The sequence below is a fragment of the Ursus americanus genome, chromosome 5, assembly GCF_024610735.1.
Source record: "Ursus americanus isolate L20-20 chromosome 5, mUrsAme1.1.p, whole genome shotgun sequence".
In the NCBI taxonomy this organism is placed as follows: domain Eukaryota; kingdom Metazoa; phylum Chordata; class Mammalia; order Carnivora; family Ursidae; genus Ursus; species Ursus americanus.
In genome coordinates this window covers 13,243,960-13,264,680 of record NC_142131.1, presented here as the reverse complement: position 1 = coordinate 13,264,680, position 20,721 = coordinate 13,243,960, and the positions used below count along the sequence as shown (strand labels likewise).

Below are 20,721 nucleotides of genomic sequence, written 5' to 3'. Positions count from 1 at the left end.
AGAAAGGAATGCTTTTGAACAAGAGGGGATGTGGTTCAAGTGCGTATGTGCTGCTAGCTAGCTGTCTGGAGCAGGCTGCACGGGAAAGTTCTCAACTTTGTTGTAAGAACTTGTTTTTTGTTTCTGTGTTTTAATGTTTCTGTATAAAACAGTAGTTGATTTTCATAACTCATTGACAAATGATTTTTAAAATCACTACTAAATTACTCATCTGGGCTTCTGCCATATAAGATTGGAGTTACTCTTTTTTAATACTCAATGGACTGTGAAAATTGAACTCTTAATCTGTTAATGATTATGATGAATTAAAAACATATGAGGGTAGCCTCATCCACATTTGAGCTGTAGGATGTAGTTACCTCCCTTGTGTGCAAAGCTATTACTTTTTGATACCTGTGGCTTTTAAGGTCCTTCATTCGGATCATTCAGAAGACCTGAAGGAGACTAATATGTTGATTCTTTAAATGATAACTCCCCTCTCTCTGCTGTTGGCTGCACTGCTTTATATTTATATATATATATATATATATATATATATATATATATATATATATATATATATATATCTGTCATCGAGATGATAGTAATAATTTCAAGTACACTCCCAGCTGCCTTCCTCCTTTCTACTGTCTGGACTTGGCCAAGTTTACAACATGGCAAATTGCTTGTCAGCCAAAATACACTGTATTTCAGTATTTTCCTGCATCCATCCAGCCATACTTATCATTTCTTGCCTCTTTTTTTTGGCAAAGGGAGATTTGGAGCTCTTTAGTCCTTATTGTCAAGGTTCTTTCTTGATAAAAGCTCTGCGGGAAATTGTGTTTGGTGACCTGAAGAACGTCGATATTTTTGCCATAGTTAATGATGAAGTTAATTTCATTAGTCATTGTTTTTTAAATGTCTCCAACCTGGAGCATCTCCTTTGTCCTCACAATTATTCCTTGAATGCATTCTGCTCTATGAGAAGGAATAAATCCTATTAATGTAGTTGATCTTTCCCATCTGCTCTTGTATCAGCCATAAGAGAAATTAGTATAGAATTTTTTTAGTGAAAAAGACTGATTATCTGGTATGTCATGGTAAGACATGATCAGAATATAAGTCTTCTCCATATTAAACATTCTTTGTAGTTCCAGTAGAATTGGAGTAACTAAGGTATTAAGAGAATCTGATAAATTTTAGTAATTCATGCTTTTGAAGTTGATAGACCCTGAGATTTCAGGTACCAAATTTAAATGTGTTCCTAAAGCATTTTATGTGCAAAAACCATCATACAGAGTTATTATGATAGTGAAAATTTTTAAACAGCTTAAATATTTCCAAATAGGAGCTGGGTGGAACTGTGGTAGGTTTTTAAATGGAATTTATGAAGATATTTGAATACTGCATATGAAGACAGTGGAAAAATGGCTGGGAGTAGAATCTGATCGGTAAATGCTTATCTGTCCACTGTGTGAAATATTATATCAATTAAAACATGTATAGGAAAAGTCTTGGCACGAACACCCCACAGAGCTATCATCGTCTGAGTTTAGATTATTTTCCTTGCCTCTGTTCCTCTTCGATAATTTTTAAAAATTAGTACCCCTTACTTTAAAATTGGAAAGAAAACTTACTTCATAAACCTCTATAAACCTTATTTAGATTTGTTTTGAAAACATTTACTGTGACATAGTTATTTTGTTCATTCATTTATTAATTCACCAAGGATTTTTTGAGTATCTGCTAAGAACATTGTTCTGGGCACTGAGGGATTAGCAGTAAACAAAATAGTAAGCTTATGGAACTGTGTTCTAATAAATAGTAAATCTGGAGATGCTTAGAAGCATACCCTTAACTATTATATTAAATCCAAGTCTTTGTTGCCAACTTATTTAAAGGACATTTCTCGATTGGTAATTTAAAGGATTTTTAAAAATCCTATATAGATTTGTAGTCAGATTTTGTAGTAATATATTCTTGTAGTCATATATTTTATAAGTCCTTATTAATTGAAATAATTTCATATAAATTACCAACAATTCTTTCAGCATTTATATATGTAACGGTAGGGACCCAAAAAATGCATATCGCTTTCCTATTATTTTAACTGAGTTATTTATTTATGCCTAATGAGAGCTTAATCCTCCCCAAATGTTTTTTTTGCTAGCTTTGAATTATGTAACTTGTCTAAATGGCTTCATTTATTCTTCCTCCAGTGTAATGAAAGACAAAGGCTGAGATGGAACACATTTTACATAGTTCTTTCACTGTCTTCCCTGCTTCCTCACCCTACCCACCTTTACCCTTTCTCCCTGTTTGTCTCCTCTAGCCACAATGAACATGGACGCCATTTCAGTGCATGGACACCATGTACACTTTATCTCTGGGCCTTGAACACTTAGAGTCCCTCATCACCTGCTTAAAACACCTGTACATCTTGAACTCTCAACTTAGATGTCATTTCTTCCCAGAAACCTCTCCTAACCTCCACTAGGTGGTGAAACATTTCTTCTTTGTTCTTCCATAGAATGCCATATTTTCTTTTTCCATCAGTAACATTGATATGATACTCTCTTTGCCTGGCTACATTAGACTGTAAGATCTCTGGAAGAAGGGGCAATTCTACGTTGTTCACCATTAAATGAACAGTTGTTAAATGAATGAGTGGTAAATGGTAGGTATTCGTGCCTTCTAATGGCTGAGTAATATTCCATTGTATATATGAACCACATGTTCTTTATCCATTAAGGAGGGCATGTGATATGATGAGCACTGGGTGTTATACATAACTAATGAATCATTGAACACTACATCAAAAACTAATGATGTACTATATGTTGGCTAATTGAATTTAAGTAAAAAAAAAATAGTAAAAAATTCTTTTAAATGAATGAGTGGTGATCTTTGCTAACATTAAAATAACAGCACTAGGAGGCAGACATTTAGTTTCTCAGTAGAATAATTAAATGTAACAATATATTATATTAACTTTGAAACAAACAAAATGTCCATTCAATACTTTTTCTTCCCCTATTATCTCTCCTCCCCCCCTCTCATTTTTTGGTCTGTATTAGGTGTCATCAATCTTACAGAAGAAGTGCAGTGGGTCAAAGTCAATACAAACATGAATGGCTATTATATTGTACACTATGAGGATGATGACTGGGAAGCATTAATCAAACAGCTGAAAACAAATCCTTATGTCCTGAGTGACAAAGACCGAGCCAACCTCATCAACAACATCTTTGAACTTGCAGGGTACAGTGTGCTTGGTTTGGGTTGGTTGGTTGGTTTTTAAACAAGTGTTTTTCGGAAAAGAACACTTTAGGAAAACAATTCCAAAGAATTAGCACGTATTGCCTGTTAGGTGTCATTATTTTGGATGATTGGGAAGATATAAGATATAATCCTTGCCTTCAGGGGTGTTACAATCTGTATAGAAGCATCCACTACAACATAGTGAACAGTTAAATAACAAGATTTAAATAATATATTGAGACTTGTCCATACCAACAAGTAGGACACATGTTTGCTGCATAAATTAATGTAGGCGTTCCAGCTTGAGGGAATTCTTTTCAAGCAGCATTTAGTTTAGGCATAAAGCTTAGCGCTTACCCACTGGTTTGAGTGATGTGTCTGAGAGTTGGGGCCCTCTTACTTGTGTACAGCTTGCCTCCTAACCACTCCGTGCATTACAGAATCCCAAAACCAGGTATGGCAGTGATGTGTGTAGATATCCTCAGAAGAGTACGATTACCAACTTAGGCTGTTAATGGGTCTAGAGACCCATGGAATATTCAAAAGTGTTCTTTCTGACTGTTCTCGACCTTCTTATTTTGAAGTTCATTTTTTAATGAAGTGACCTTACATCATCTGAGCCATCATTGTTTTGATTTCTCCTAAATGGTTAATTTTTAAAATATACTCACCATAAATTCATGGTGGACCTTGCCGTAACAAGTTTGACAGTTCCCATACAAATAACAAAATATTTTCTTTTTGATTCAAATCCTCTTTATGCTACTTGTCCTCACCTGGTAAATATAAGTAATAAATAAATTAGTACTCTTCATCTTTTCCCACTTAAGACATTATAATACTTTTCATGAGTCAGTAGCAATTTACAGGTGACTTAGGGAATAAAACTTGAGCTCTTGTTTATTTTTCTCACGAAATGTATCTTTAACCTTGGGTCATACACGTGAACTTAATCAAAGACAATAATATTTAGTCTAACTTTACAGAATGCCACTCTAAGCTTAAATTTTAGTTCTTCAAGACTCACCGTCTATTCATAAAGTTTCTCTGCATGCCTATAGAGTCCATCTCCCTCAGCATATTGACTTTTCTGTTCTATTACCCTTTAGCCTAGGCAAGGTATCTCTTCAGAGGGCGTTTGATTTGATTGATTACCTTGGAAATGAGACCTATACCGCACCCATCACTGAAGCCCTGTTCCAGACCGGCCTCATCTATAACCTCCTTGAAAAGCTGGGATACATGGATCTGGCCTCAAGAGTAGTGGTAAGTCTCCCTTATTGCCAGCATGTCTTTGTTGCTTGCCTTTAATGCTGTCACTCACAGTTCTGTTCCGCGGAGTAATAGACTGAAAAAGCAACCAGTCACCTTCCCTTTTCTTTGTTTTCCTAGTTGTGAAATCTTTACTTTGAATCACAATGTCATTGCTTACCAGGAAGAGTTGATAAAAGGCTTGCATAACATGGTCTTGTTTGAATACCAAAATAAAGATTTCTGACACTGCTGTCAAAATGAGGTCACATGAAAAGAAAACTTCTCTATTCAAATCCCAGTTTATTTTTATATAATAAATGCTTGAAGTAGGTCCTTCTGCAGAATGGTGTCCCCCATTGATTTCCTAGTGGTCATTATGAAGTGACAGTGATGTTTGTATTGAGAATGTTCTGTTTTAGGAGTCCTTACTGGTACCTTTTTATGGAGGATGATGCTGGTGGATATTTTTCTCTGCAAAGTACTAAAGGAGTCTTGGTATTGGTGACTGCTTTACCTTTTTTAAAAGCAGTTGCCTAATTAGTATTAAATCTAATTTAATACTAATCTTTCAGTATTAAACTGTTGACAGTATTTAAAAGCTTGGGAGGAAGAGATGAATTCTTTGTTTCATCTTACTCTCTGAATCAGCACATTCTGACAACAGGATTTGCTTTAGAGACTGGTCAGGTTTTCCAGGGACTAGGCAAAAGGCAGCTTTCAGACAAAGGAAGAAAGTATTGAACCAGAAATTAGATTGGGCTTTAGGGTTTCAGTGTCCTCACTAGTGAAGGGAAGAAGTAAGATTACATCTTTTTTTTTTTTTTTTTTTTTAAACAACCTCCTGTCTGCCTGTTACTAGGCTACTGTACGTCTTCTGTGATGAGTTCTCGCATCACACACGATTCTCAGTGGGGGAGGCAGTGCACAGCTGGTGGGCCATATGGAGCTTGAGAAGCACCGTTCCCCCTAATCTCTGATCTGTACCCAAAAGAGCCACACCAACCCCTACGCACAAGTGTGATGCTTAAGTTAGATGATTTCTGAGGTCCTGAGGTCTTTTCTAATTGTTAAGATTTTTATCATTCTTCTGTATCATGAGGCTATCTCTTACCATCCTTAATAAAAACCAGTGTCTTCAGAATGTGACTCAGCCCACAGTAAATACTGAGCAAACAAATGAGTGAAACACACCAGAAACTGGTACATTTCACTGCTTGTTATATTCTGCACACCCTGCTTAAGTGCTTAATGTAGATTACCTCCTTTAATCCTCACACAATGCCAGACTTCTGCCCCCATTGGATAGATGGGAGACTAAATAACTTCCCCCAAATCACTTACCTAGTAAATTATAAAGCTGAGCTTCAAACCCAGATGAGTTCCACTCTGAAGCCCAGTTTGTGTTATGTTGCTGTATTTTAAATTAATTTGTATTGTAGCAATATCATCTTTCAAAGGATACCTTTTGGTTGGAAAAAATCAAGGCTGTTTCTTTGCTGCTATCATTTTTTTAAAACAGATTTTAAATTCAAACAATTTGAATAACTTGTAGACCATGTGCTTAAGGTTTGAAATGACAGACCTATGTCTAGTGCCCTTGAAAATAAAGTTGTCAACTTAATATTTGAGATTTATTTTCTGTCCAAAATGTTAAAAAAAAATTTTTATATAGTATTTGTGTACATTTCCAAGAAGTATGCAGATAACGTATTGGTCTTTTTTAGGGCAAACTTCGAATCCAGCACTGACTTTGTGCTGTTAGTAAATGAAAGAGATTGGCCTTTTTGTTACCACTTCAGCTATAGATGGACATTTGAGTTGTTAGCAGTTTGGAGCTATGACGAATAGCACTGCTATGAATATTCTTCTTCTATCTTTGTTGAATGTATGTGTGTACTGCTACGGGTGTGTGTCTGGAAGTGGAGTTGCTGAGTCATAACATATGTATAGTTAAGACTGTACCATCAAGTCATCGTTCAGCGTGATGGCAGTTGGTGCCGCATCAGCAGCGTATGAGCATTTGAGTTCTCTTCTGGCTCTGTATCCTCGTCAGCACTTCGTGTCAGTAGTAATCTTTTTCCTTTTAGCCATCCAGATGGATGCATAGTGCAATTTTGGTTTTAATTGGTATTTCCCTAATGACTAGTGACGATGAATTCCTTTTATTTATTGACCACTGGAGGTACACTTTGGTTAAGTGGTCAAGTCCTTCATGTTTTTTCTATGGATTTTCTGCCTTTTTCTGATTGATTTGTAGAGCTCTTTGTATATTCAAGATAGGACTCCTTTGTTGCCATGTACATTTGCAAGTATCTTCTCCCCCTCTAGCTTGTTTTGCAGGCTCTTAATGATGTTTTTTTAATTAGCATAAATTCTTAATTTTTATGTATGAAATCTGCCAACCCAAAGATAGTCTCCTTTGTTCTCTTCTAAAAGCTTCTATTATTTTACCTTACACATTTAAATCTATGATCCATCTGGAGTTGATTTTTGTGTATAGTATGAGTTAGACACAAAGGTTCTTTTTTTTTTGATACGGCCATCCAGTTGATCCAACACCAGCGTGCTTTATTGTCTGCATGGATTTTTTTTATTATTGAATTTTCATGATTACTTTGGGGGTTATTAGTGCCATATCAAACCAATGCCATTTGGGGTAGTAATTTAGTTTCCTAGGGCTGCCATAATAAATTAGTACAAACTTGTATTAAAACAGCAGAAACATATTCTCTCACGGTTCTGGAAGCTAGAAGGCCAAAATTAAGGTGTTGGCAGGGCAGATGGATTCCTTCTGAGGGAGAATCTCTTCCATGCATCTCTCCTAGCTTCGGGTGGTTGCCAGCAGTACTTAGCATTCCTTAGCTTGTAGATGCATCACTACAATTTCTGCCTCTGTCTGGACATGACATTCTCTCTTAGTTTCTGCGTCCAAATTTCCCTGTCCTTATATAGGCACCAGTCAGTAGATTTGGTCCCACCTGAATTCAGTATGAACTTATCTTTAATCGATTACATCTGCAAAAACCTATTTCCAAACAAGTTTACATTCACAGATTCTAAGCAGACATAAATTTTGGGGGGACACTATTCAACCTATAACTTTAGTACGTATCACTCATTTTTTTTTTTTTTAACTATTGAAGGATTGTGTTGGTAGTGAATATACTTTAAGAGTTAGCAGAATATTCTTGAAGCTGTGCAGCTAGTTGAATTTCATGGTGGAAGAAGCCATTCTTCCCCCTGCCTCTCTCGAGTAACTCTCTTGAGCGCCTGCTGTCAGAAAGCACTTAATACTTACCTCAGGCTGTCTCTATGCTGTGAACACAGATGATACATTAAATCTAAGGAGTTAGATCTTTTGAATATTTTCTTTCTGTGACACTCAAGTAACTGTGTGTCTTCATCCCAGGTGATTTCCAGTTTGCTGGGCGGGCATGTATTTATTAAGAACATACGTCAAGGCGGGGCCCAGGGGACGGATCCTTAGAGGACAAGGGCAGGCTTAGTGCGTGTGAGCCTACAGGCCCATGTACTGCTGTAGATTTTGTACACTTGATTGTTAGTTAAAAGTCAGCTTAGCTTTAGGTCATCAAGAGGGAGAAACTGTCTCTAAAATTCGGAGGGCATTCTGGTACCATCAAAACTCTCAGAATATAAAATCTGATACTGTAGAGATTTAATGGCAGACATTTCTGAGTCCTTGGATCCAATCTTCAGACAGTATTTGTGATTAAGACTGGTGTCTAATTAATTTTTTATGTTGTCACCAGAGCGTTGTGGACATATTTTGGTTATTTTGTTATCTAGGCTGCACATACCTACATAACACATACATCTATATCACATTTTGTAATGTATGCTGTGGTGTTGGGGTGGATAGGGTCTGGAGGCACTTTTGAATTGTGTCAAATCATTCACATCTGATGTTAACATCTGATCCCAGCCATATTCCTGTTTCATCACTTACAAGTCTGTCATTCTTCGACATATGAGGGATTGGTGGGATAAACCTTTTGCAATGAAAGCTGACACTTCACTTTTAAGAAGCTGAGTTGACCCAAGAAAGCACTCCCTGGGCATATCAGTGCAAAATTAAAGCAGTAAATCAAAATGTAATACGTAATATAAGTGCCACCATCCTTCCTGTCTGTTTTATTTTAAAAATCATTTTGTGTAACTGTTCTTGCATTTTATTGCATACGCAATGTTTGTAGCTTGTATAACCCGCCTGTTTATTTTCTCTCCCCACTTGCCATTTCCATTTTATGAAATCAGAGGATTGGATTCTATTGTTTAATGAGTTTAAATTAAAAAAATAAGTTAGAACCATGGAAAAACAGGGTCTCTGAAGCAGTCGCTTCAACAAAGAAGCACTTGCTATATGATTTATTAATATTTAAAATATAACTGGGTTACTTATAAAAATGATAAAACAGGAACTTTCTAAAAACAGAATTATTTTTAAAACATTATCTTTTGCTCTATTATGTTATCATTTGACATATATGTAAAATCAACTCCTTGGGGATTTCATCTTAACTATTTGGTACCAGAAATAACTAGTAAAAGTGCACCCTGTAACTCCAGTGGAATAACTGCTCAGGAACTAGCTTTAGTGTCTTCACGTGTCAGGCTTCCCTTGCTTCTAGCACTTTAATGTGCCATTTTTTTTTCCTACTCGTTTCTGTATGTTTTAGTAAACTCTCACTAACATTTTTCTCCAGAGTTTTTTTTTTAGTACTATTTCAAGCATGTAACTTTTTTTTCCCTCCTCCTTCTTTTGTTTCCACTTGACAGTTATGAGTAGATTTGAATTTTCTTTTATTCTTTATTCATTTGGGATGGTTTGCTATCGTGCCATGGAGAATGTCAGGCCAGTGGCAGACAGCATGTCCAACGCAGCCGTGTGTATCAATAGGATCTCCTGCATTGCTTTTATGTCCCTTGGATTATCAGTCAGCATGGAAAGTATTTTTCCACTTCACGTCCTCTCAATGACTCGCAGCCTTTGTTACTCACACATTCCACAAGGTGTCTGTTCTCTATTTCATTGCTTTTGAAGCAAACAAAAGCGAGTTGACATGTTATCACAAACTTTGAGTCCTTCTCCTTGCACAGATTCCTTTTTTTCTTTCTCGTAACTCCACAGGAGACTTAACTTAGAGAAGGTCTGCTGAGAAAATGGCGCCAGCGGTTTAAAACGCTGCAACTAAGGTTCATTTTAGGTATTGACAGTGTGCTCTGGAAGAATATGACACTCTGTAAAGAACTTGAACTACTTTTCTGGGGCGTATGAGTGTTACAAACCAATGAATCTAGCATATGGGTATTCACTGTACTACTCTTACTGCTTTGCTACAGGTCTGAAAATTTTTTAAATAAAAAGTCAAGGGTGGGGAAATAACTGTAATCAACTCTTCTTGCCTGCATGCCTCATTTTCTTGCTAATTCGAATAGATTAATTTGTTAGATCATCAAGCTAGTTGATATTTTAAGTATTCCTTTAATATTGCATTCAGAAACATTTAAACATCTACCTGTCAGTAAAGAATTATATTTTTCTCTCATTGTTTTATGGATTTATGGAGTCTAAAGTCATGAGGTCAGAAAGTTCCAACTCACTTCCAACAGGTGATACTTTTTGGCAGGAAAATATCTTCTCACTGAGTACCCACAGAAGATAGGCTCTCTACTGCAGTGAGGTCCTCCGTTCTCTCTGCGTTATGTAATTAAGAGACCCCCCCCCCCCGCCCCTTGGCTATAGCAGCCTAGGTGTAGTCTTTGTTATTGAGTGGTTCCACCCAGCTGTACGTGGGCTTCATGTGTCAGTTGATATTATTGAGTAATATTAGGCCCTCCTTTTTTCTCTTTGGGTAAATGTTAGGGAAAAAAGATCTAGCGACCCTGATTTTTCTGATTGTCCTAATTATTGCTAACAATTTGTCTCTTTAGACCAGGGTATTTAAATTACTTCGAAGCCAAATCCAACAGCAGACTTGGACTGATGAAGGCACCCCATCTGCCCGGGAGCTTCGGTCAGTCTTGCTTGAGTTTGCTTGCACCCACAGCCTCGAGAACTGCAGCACGGCCGCCATGAAGCTCTTTGATGATTGGGTGGCATCCAACGGAACTCAAAGGTGACACATGCTTCTACTCAAATGAACTCTCTTCCTCTTCCTTGCCTTTGTATCATATACTGAAACCAGCACTCCTTCCTCTTCCTTACCTCTATATCATATACCGAAACCAGGATCTTTTCATCCTGGGTCATAAATGCTATAAAACTGAGTGTTAACGTAGGTGAATTCTGTGTACTTGTATGTCAAACAAGACTGTTTTTTCAAATTGTAGTAAAATACATAAAACATAAAAGTTATTATCTTAACATGTTTTAAGTGTACAGTTCAGTAGTGTAAATATATTCACATTGTTGAGCAATGAGTCTCCAGAACTTTTTATCTTGCAAAACCAGAATTCCTTACCCAGACTACTCTCCATTTTCTCCAGTCCCCAGCCCCTGGCAGCCACCATTCTATTTTCTGCTCTAAATACCTTATGTGAGTGAAATGTACAGTATTTGTCTTTTTCTGACTGACTTGTTTCATTTGTCCTCAAGGTTCATCCATGTTGTGGCATGTGTTAGAATGTCCTTCCTTTTTAGGGCTGAATATATTCATTGTGTGTATACACCGTATTTTGTTTATTGATTCATCCATTGATAGACATTTGAGTTGCTTCCATCTTTTGGCTTTTACAAATAATGCTGCTATGAACATAGGTGTACAAATACTTCTTCGAGACTCTGCTTCCCATTCTTTCAGATGTATACCTACAAGTGATATTGCTATATCATATGGTAAATCCATTTTTAATTTTTTGAGGTACCTCCGTATTGTTTTCCATTGTGGATGCACCCTATTACATTCCCACCAGTAGTGCACAGGGGTTCCAGTTTCATCATATCCTCACCAACACTTGTTGTTTTCTGCTTTCTTATAACAGCCAGCGGAATGGGTGTGAGCTGTCAAACAAGTCTCTTGTAATTTAGGGCTATAACTCAGCAGGTGGAGTTAGCAGTTAGTAGACATGTTTTTGATGATGACTGGTTCTCTCCATGTTCCTTACTGGGCATTATGGAAATAGATTCAAGCATCAAATGAGTGTTGGGGTAGGGGATCAGAATAACCTACTGAGGTCCTTTCTAGCGCTGAGATCTTAATAAGGCCAGAAAACTGTGCTGCTTCTCTCTTCTCACCGCTCCCCTCACACTTGCTGCTATATTTCCACCGTGGAACTCATCACACTACATGGTAATACATTGATTTATTCTGTACGTTGTGATAGCCTCTGAGCTCCTAGAGGGCAGAGACCGGGTCTCCTTCTTCCCTTGCCCAGCTTCCAGCCACTTGTCTGCCTGGGTCTTTGTGAGTGCTCAGTGAAAAATTATTGCATTAAGTTCAATTGATATTCTTTATAGTCACACCACCAGGGAAGTAGCAGCCCACTGAATTAAATATTTTCTTTTTTTTTTTTAAAGAAAACTTTTTTTTTTTTTAAAGATTTTATTTATTTATTTGACAGAGAGAGAGACAGCCAGTGAGAGAGGGAACACAAGCAGGGGGAGTGGGAGAGGAAGAAGCAGGGTCATAGCAGAGGAGCCTGATGTGGGGCTCGATCCCATAACACCGGGATCACGCCCTGAGCCGAAGGCAGACGCTTAACCGCTGTGCCACCCAGGCGCCCCTGAATTAAATATTTTCTTGATGATGCGTTGTAAGGACTCTTTTGTTACCTGCTCTGACTCCACAGGCACCACTAGTCAATTCCTTGCCTTTGTATTCAGGATTTCTTTTCCTTGTTTTTCTCATACTTGTACCTTTCTTACAGCCTCCCTACTGATGTCATGAGTACTGTGTTCAAGGTTGGAGCAAAAACTGAGAAAGGCTGGTCATTCCTATTAAGCAAGTATGTCTCTATAGACTCTGAAGCAGAGAAGAATAAAATACTTGAAGCTCTCGCCAGCTCAGAGGATGTACGGAAACTTTACTGGTATGAAACCACTCAAGGAATATGATAGATGGAAACCAAAAGCATAAAAGCATGGTGCTGTTAGGTTTGAGAAGCTCATTTTCTCTGAGATCTTCCTCTTTCTGCCTTTACTTGTGGGCCAGCCCTGACTTGGATGGTGCGGGAGGAGCCCGCAGGCGCTGGGCTTCATCTCAGGGGCTGGGCCTGTACAGACGAGCAGGAGACGCCTTGCCTGAAAGAGACTGGGAGATGCCAAAAAGCACAGTCCTGTTCTGCTTCGTGCTTCAAAACTTCTTGATCCGCTTGGCATGGTGTCTTTGATTCCACAGTCTGTGCTTCATTTTGGTTTTTTTGGTCAAGGCATTGCTCTGTCCAAGCTATCATTTTGAAAATGCAGACACTTCAGTAAAAGATAACATGTAAAAGACATAGGTTATACACTCACGTAATTTGTCAGACCTTTCCTTTATTTTTTTTCCCTTTAAGATTTTATTTATTTAATTGAGGGAGAGAGCACAAGCAGGGGAAGTGGCAGGCAGAGGGAGAGGGAGAAGCAGGCTTTCCCCTGAGCAGGGAGCCCGGTGGGGGCTCGATCCCAGGACCCTGGGATCATGACCTGAGCCAAAGGCAGACGCTTCACTGGCTGAGCCCCCCAGGTGCCCCAGACCTTTCCTTTTTAATATCCAGCAGATGAAGAGCTAGAGATGGTAGTTTCACGTGGGGTGAGAAGGGCAGTAGGTAGGGCGTCCTGGCAGGAAGGACAATCAGTGTCAGGGTAGAGGAGCTATAAGTAACCAGGAGAAATAGGAAGGTCTCTTAAAAGTCAGCAGCGGGAAGGAAAGGAGAGGCACTTGGCTCTCACTGCTTCTCTTGTATAACTTTGCTCAGGTAAATCCTTCTAGTGTTCTAGAGCTGTTCTTTGCACCTGCCCAAACCCACTTTCCAGAGGACACACTGTAAATAGTCTTTTTTCTTTAGACTAGTAGCCAGCCTCTGACCCAAGCAAATAGAGAAAAGTTTTTGTTTGTAAATCAATAACAATTTTGTTTTGAACTAGTAGTACGCTGATAAATTCCCATTGTAAAGTACTTAAACAGTACCTAAGGAAATGGAATAAATGTGAAAGTACCTCTCATATGACCCCTCGCTTCCAATCTTATTCTCTTCTCTCTGTTAATAGTGTCAGTCCTGGTGTGTGTATTTATGTATTGAACATAGGCTTATACTGTACCCTGTGTTCTGTAACATTCTTTGTAGTGAATGATCAGTCTTTGGGATTTGCCCTGTTCATTCATAAAGCTTATTTCATTTGTTTTTATGGCCACACAGTATTCCAAACTATGGCTCTATCATAATTTATTTAATCTATCACATCTCGTTGGGCATTTGGGTTTTTCCTCCCATTAAAAATCATTCTGCATTCTTTTGGGGATACGTGTTTTCCTGCTAGAAATAGGTATTATAGCATGATAGATGAGAATCGCATTTGTTACATACCAGACTTTAGTATGTATCAGCCGTGTTACTGTGTCAATTTTCCGTAACCTCAGTTTCTTAAACTGTAAAATGGAGATAGGCAACGCTTACCTATTTCAAGCCTTGTTGTGTCAAGAATTTAGAACATAATCTAGTATGTATAAAGTATCCATAAATGTTAACTATTAATATTAAAAGCATATTCTAATATATATCTTGCTTTTTTACTTCAAACAGCCCAGTTTTTTGAGTAGCAATATACCTATCTACTCATATCAAATAAGGGTTTTAACAACAAGAAAAAAATCCAGTCTTCAGAGTTATAATAAACTCTACCTGAATTTATTTCCTTTTTTCTTTTTTTCCTGAATTTATTTCCTAAATGTCCTTACTACTTCAAGAACTATTTATTATTACGTGACAGTAAATTTCAGTCCTTATCTTACTGGGGAGTTCTCCCTTCATTTAGAAAAATGACAAGTTTTCAATCTGTTGATCAATCTTAGAGCAACCCAAAACTTACATCCTGTGAATTGCTTCAGAACCTTAATTAGGAGACTGGCACTGATGTTAAGTTCAGTGATCACTTCATGACAAATACTTACTTTAGAAACTAAATCTGCTTTGCTCTTCAGGTTAATGAAGAATAGCCTCAGTGGAGATACCATCCGAACACAAAAGCTGTCATTCATCATTAGAACAGTTGGCCGCCATTTTCCTGGGCACTTGTTGGCTTGGGATTTTGTCAAAGAGAATTGGAACAAGCTTGTAGAGAAGTAAGTTTCTCAGTATTCTCCGGGTCTTCATTTGAAACTGTTCCCAGTGTTGTATTGATTCACAGGATTTAAGGTCTGCTGTGAGAGGAAAAACGCTTCAGTGACAGTTAAACTGAAACACCCAGAAAGCTTCACCCTTGTAAATGTAATCCCATAACGTCAGTCGTTTGACAGTGGTGCTCCATCCGGGTACTGATTAAGCCCAGCCATGCTTGTCACTTTGCTTCACGTGGCCATGGACTATTTCAGAATAGCTGTTTAGTTATGTGTGTTGAAAAATACCTCTTCATTGCCAGGGGATTGGATAAGTACTCAGACCCACCCAGACAGCACACGGAGGATTTTTTTTGCTTTCAAAGTCGTAATGGCATTTCTGGGGTAACGTGTGATTTTTGAATCAATTAAATGAATTAATAATTTATCTGAGTGCCCATAACTCCTTTTTCTGCCCACCTTTCCTTCCCACTGGTAGTGAGAGGGCGTGTAGGGTTACTTCTGATTTACTGAGCTTCATTACGCAGGAGCAGGACCCCAGTTGCCTTTGGCCTATGTAATGTAGGGTCAAGTAGTTCTGAGTGAACTTTGCTTCCCAACAGCTGCCTCATGTTTTTGGTCTTTTTGCTCTTGTATTTATGTTTCTTCAGGTTTCATCTGGGGTCCTATACCATACAAAGTATTGTTGCTGGGTCGACGCACCTGTTTTCAACAAAGGCACATTTGTCTGAGGTGGGTTGTATAAAATGTTAGCAGGGAGATTGGGTCACCCTCTCCCCTTAAGCTGCTCAGTCTAAGTCAAACAGTGCCTTGTCATGCCAGTTTCTGCCCCTTCTCTCTGTCAGCCTTGGTCAGTGCCAGTGATTCTGCCCTGGGATTACTTCTTAAGGGGGGATATTCAGCAATGAGGACAAATTCCGGTGAGGAAGAATTCTGATTCCATTCTCAACAGTATTCCCTTGTCTACCTGATACAAATAATTTTTTGAATTAAGACCAGCATAAGCCAAGTCTCTTTTTAAGTGGTAATAAAATGGTTTTAAAGAATTCCATTCCAAGGGTAGAACTGGGCGCTAATTCTAACTTTAGATTACTTCATTTACTGTTACTTTTTTTTTTTTCTTTCTATTCTAAACTGGAAAAATTCATTCTTGTGGGCATAAGGGGAACTTTTTAAAAAAATTACTTAAGATTTCACCATACGTGATCAGGAATTTGATGTAAATACTTCGAATATTAAAGTCCTTCTTGTCTGTACTTCTTTGAAGACCTCAGCATAGCCAGGACTCAGTTAAAGCTTATCTGAAAAGGACATTCAGAGTTACCTGTGATTTACTGTTCATCTTTTGAAATACTTCTTTGTGCAACTTACAGGTCCAGGCATTCTTTGAAAATCAGTCAGAGGCAACCTTTCGGCTTCGCTGTGTCCAGGAGGCTTTGGAAGTCATCCAGTTGAATATCCGCTGGATGGAGAAGAACCTCAGAACTCTGACGTGGTGGCTGTAGCATGCACAACCGCGCCCCATTCTGTCGCCCGTTCAGAGAGCTTGTTCACGTGGGCTCTGCTGCTTTTGCAAAAAGCCAAGGTGAAGCCAGAATCGCTGCCGAGTTGTTTGCACTCTTAGAAGTTCTAGTTCGCTCAGGGCCCATCTGTACTTTTCATCTGTCTTTCTCGAATTGTCTTTGGGCAGGATGTAGTTATTTATTACAAAATTATATTCACCTACATGCCAACATCTCCAAAAACAGTGAGTAATTTTTCTACTTTGAAGATACACAAATGGGGGGGAAACATCTGTTTTGGCATTCTGTTCTGTTTCTCAGTATCCAGAAAATACTGACACAGGGAAACAAGGAAAGCTCTACCATGGGAGCCGTCATCTTTGCAGGCGCTGCTTTGTCAGCCATTTGTTGCTTCTTAGTGATAGATGATGGATGTTACTCGAATGTGGTACAGAACTTAGCCTCAAAAACTTATGATAATGAAGTCGACGAATCCTACAACTGTTAGAAAACTGATCTCAGGTGTGCAGATCTACTTTGGTTTGAGATTTTGATTAATCCTTTATTTTCTGAAACAAAGTTTAAATAAGATCTATTAACTTATATTTTTTTTCTGCAGAACAGCCAGGTGCTACAGAATTTTTAAATTTTTGTTGTACTGAAAAGCTAAGTAACAAAGAGAAAAGATTAAGTTTTCCAAATGTGTATACTTATTTTTTCATCTTTTAGGAAAATGTTTCGAACTGAGTTAGCTTTAATTATTATTTTATTTATGAATTCCAAATTCTCCAAGTCTGTACACCTTTATCACTCCCTGCCATAGATACATCTTATGTTATAGAGGAATATGTCTGCTTTTATGGCAAGCATTTTGTTAATACTGTTGTCTTTTATCACGACTTTATCACTGTTACTAAAAATAAAATTAGTTTAGGTTGCCTTTGACATTACCTGATCATAGACACTTTCTCTGTGAGTCATACTCATGTGTAGATTTACATGTTATATGGTAGCATATATTAGAAGCATATTTTGAAATAGGGTCTTTGAGAAATTGAACATTTTTATTTGAAGTTCACCATAGTACCTTAAAGGAATAAAGATAACGTGGGATGGGAGTCACTTGATTCAGATATAATATGGTGGGCTTTGAATTTTTTCTATTATCAAAATAGTACTTTTCTTTAGTTGGAAAATCAGTGGGTTTTGTTTGTTTTGTTTTATTTTGTTTTTATCATGGCCAAACTAACTGATTGAAAGGAATGGCCAGGGAGAGAGAGAAAGAAAGAAAGAAAGAAAGAAAGAAAGAAAGAAAGAAAGAAAGAAAGAAAGAAAGAAAGAAAGAAAGAAAGAAAGAAAGAAAGAAAGAAAGAAAGAAAGAAAGAAAAGGGAAGATTTCCAAAACTGTATGGCATTTTCTCTCCTTGTAAAGGAGAAATACTGTACTTGAATTTTTTGAGCTATGCAGACTTAATATCTAGATTGTTGAGTTTCTTTGATTCTTAGGGGAAAAGCTTTCTTCCTAATAATTTTTGAGTACTTTATATTTTGTTTGAAAACATCTTCTGTGTATATAAAAAGGGTAGATACCCATTTGTGAGCACTTAAAACACTCCAGAGAATCAATGAGAAAGGTCACCTTTTTTAATTTAGCAGGTATACAGTGAAAATATGTGGGATTGTGTATAAAATTATATTTTACTTTATGAAAATATTTTTATATAACAAAATTTAAAATGCTGGCAAGCTATAAGGTAGCTTTCTTTAATCCTAGTGTGTTTTCCCCCAATTTAGTCTTTTCTAAACATTTACCTCTGGTTCAGAGTACAAAATATTATATCCTGAGAATCGCAGAATCCTCTAAAGATGTCTTATTGAAACTGAGGTGATTGTAGGTCTTTATTCCTCTCGTGCTTCAGCAGATGAGTGATAGTTTAGTTGTGTGTTTTTATATTTTTAGAGTGGGGAAAAATACTAAACTTTTGAGGGGTTTTTCGGTTGCTGGTTTTTTTACATGTTATATTACTGAATTCCACTTTGATACAGAGTTTAAATTTTGCTACTTCTCAACATCGGTGAAGAGTTTTCAGTTGTCCTTGCTCATCTTTACTTTGCTCCTGTAATGTATGTTAGCTCCGCATACGGCCAATCTTGTCGGGACTTAGATGGTCTTTCCTGAGTGTGTGTGGGGGAGGGGGCGGAGGGTAATGTTTACGTAAATCCTTACCAAAACATGAGCTGAAGAAGGAGCTCACTTGTAACCGTTGCTGTCTTTGAACTCACAGCCCGTTCGTTCCCATGTCACCGGATGCCTGCTGGTTGTAGTGCTGTTGTAGCCCTCACCTCACGTGTTTGCGGCTCGGGTAGCCCTCGCCTCACGTTCTCCCACAGAGTTCCGTAATTTTTAATGTCAAGCTCACCCACCCGGGTGGCACTTCCAAAAACGAACTCTAAGTCAGGAATATAAGGCTACGTAATAGGTAGACCGTGGGACAGCGGAGACATAACTGTAGCTTTTGAGGTTCTGCCCCCCGCACTGCGTCTTAGCCGCTGCGTCACTCACGTACACGTCGCCGCGCTCGGTCGCGTGAGCGCACGGAGCCGGCCGCCGTCAGGTACCGAGTCCACCGCCCAGAGACGCGCTGCTGGAAGGTAGAAGAGGCACGTGACGCTGGATGATGAAGAAAGGTAAAATTGGACGTTTGGAATTGTAGAAGGAAAACTTGTGCTTTGAACCTCGGGGAGTAGTACTGTCAGGCATCCAGGTGTTAACAGCAGGAGATCGGATGCGTTACACCGCAGGTGGTCGTGTCAGCTTGCACCCCAAGCTCGGGCCTTCCTCCATCTCACTGTTTCATAGAAATCCCTGTGAGTGAGACTGCGTGGCCATTGTCTGAGTGTTCTGAACTTTCTTACCATCCCAGGTTCTGCTTAATTCTAATACTCTTTGCCATTCATGGTTTCATTTTGTTGTACTTTAGCCTCTGTAGGAACGAAAGAGCTGTCAGAAGAGTTCTGGGTACGTAGAGGCTCTGGGGCTGTGTCAGGCTCCCCGGGGACAGAACAGGGTCCTTTCTGAATGTTGGAAAGTAGGAAATGAAAGTCAAGCGCTGAGTTAGTCGGATTACTGGTGGCCTGTTACTGAGCTGTATTTTAAGAGCCAGCTCAGGCTAAAGCACCTGGAACCGTAACGTGTGGTCGGATTGCTGAGTATTCACGTAACGCCCATTTGTTTCATGGGACTGCAGCGAAGGCGCATGAGCTCAGGACACGTATCATCACCGAGGACAGCATTTCCTGGGCGGAGTTTGCAAAATGAGATCGGAATTTCATAGGTAGGATAGAGCCCTTTTTCTCCCCTTTGTCTTTGTTGTTTGGTTTTTATTGGAATGAATTCTCTTTCTAAAGAGCTTCTTCTCTCCCCCCTCTGACGCTCCCATTTGTACTTTAAAAAAAACTAACGCGTGTATTTTGCTATTTTTGCATTCTTTTATTTTGTGCTTCATTCCGTGCGCTGGCAGTAGATACCGAATGAAAAGTGGCAGGCCACGCGTCGGCTAAATCTCCTCTTCTCGCTTTCCCTTCTCGCCTGCACGTGCAATAACTCCTAGAATCGTTGATTGATGTCTTTGAGTGGCTTTTGGCAGGGAGGAGGTAGATATTTTTAAATGTACATATGTGGTTTTGATCTGTTTTTAATTTCTTTCATTTTGTGTGCTTTCTCCTGACAAAGACTGAGATTCTGTCCTGTGAAAATCTCTTTGCCCTTCCCATATTGCCTTTGTGGGCAGCAGCGACACAGTCGTTATTTGATGTTTCTTTTTTGGAAGTTGGTGGTGAGAGAGCAGAGTATGCTCTTTTTAAAATGCGTACAAAATGTTTTTGCTGCTATTTTGTGGGTGTTATTTCATTTTGCACTTCATTCATCTTTCTGATGGGTGTGTAGATATCTGATGAACTGTGGCAGTCCAGAAGTATGACAGATGTCCTGTGTACCCGTCCCCTTGTTGCTTGCATGGACAATACCTAATAGAGTAGTTGTAGTGGCTCTCGTTTGGATCTAGTCTTGCGGGGTGGGGGTTGTGTATCATTCTTTCAGATGTGTGTATGTGTTATGCTCCTTTTTTTATTCCTTATTTTATATGTGTTCCTTTGCATGTGCGCCTACGTACTTAGTGAAAATTGAGTTTCAGAGTATGACAGATCTCCTGTTTGCCCTTTTCCTTATTGCCTCCCTGGGTGGTAGCTAATGTTTTGTTTTGTTTTGTTTTGTTTTGTTTTGTGGGGTGGGAGAAGGTAGGGTATGTACTTAATGTATATAAATAGACTTCCTACTACTTTGTATTACTTATTCATTTCGTACTATGTCCTCGTGAGAGGATGTCAGAGTACCAAATGAGACGTGGAGGTCCGGATGTATGACAATCTCCTCTTGTCCCCTTCCCTTATTG

At 38.6% G+C, this 20,721-nt stretch overlaps 1 protein-coding gene across 3 annotated transcripts in view; it reads left to right on the top strand.

Moving 5' to 3' along the window:
- The window catches only part of LNPEP (leucyl and cystinyl aminopeptidase), an 85,911-nt gene extending 65,682 nt beyond the window's left edge, over positions 1-20,229 (top strand). For all 3 annotated transcript variants that reach the window (XM_045808350.2, XM_087861965.1, XM_045808351.2), the window contains exons 12-18: positions 3,057-3,240; positions 4,350-4,506; positions 10,447-10,631; positions 12,382-12,543; positions 14,634-14,774; positions 15,419-15,500; positions 16,142-20,229. In XM_045808350.2, coding sequence (XP_045664306.2) covers positions 3,057-3,240; positions 4,350-4,506; positions 10,447-10,631; positions 12,382-12,543; positions 14,634-14,774; positions 15,419-15,500; positions 16,142-16,273 — 1,043 coding nt within the window. In that variant the 3' untranslated portion in view covers positions 16,274-20,229. The remainder of the gene's footprint in view (positions 1-3,056; positions 3,241-4,349; positions 4,507-10,446; positions 10,632-12,381; positions 12,544-14,633; positions 14,775-15,418; positions 15,501-16,141) is intronic.
- The last annotated feature ends 492 nt before the right edge of the window (positions 20,230-20,721 follow it).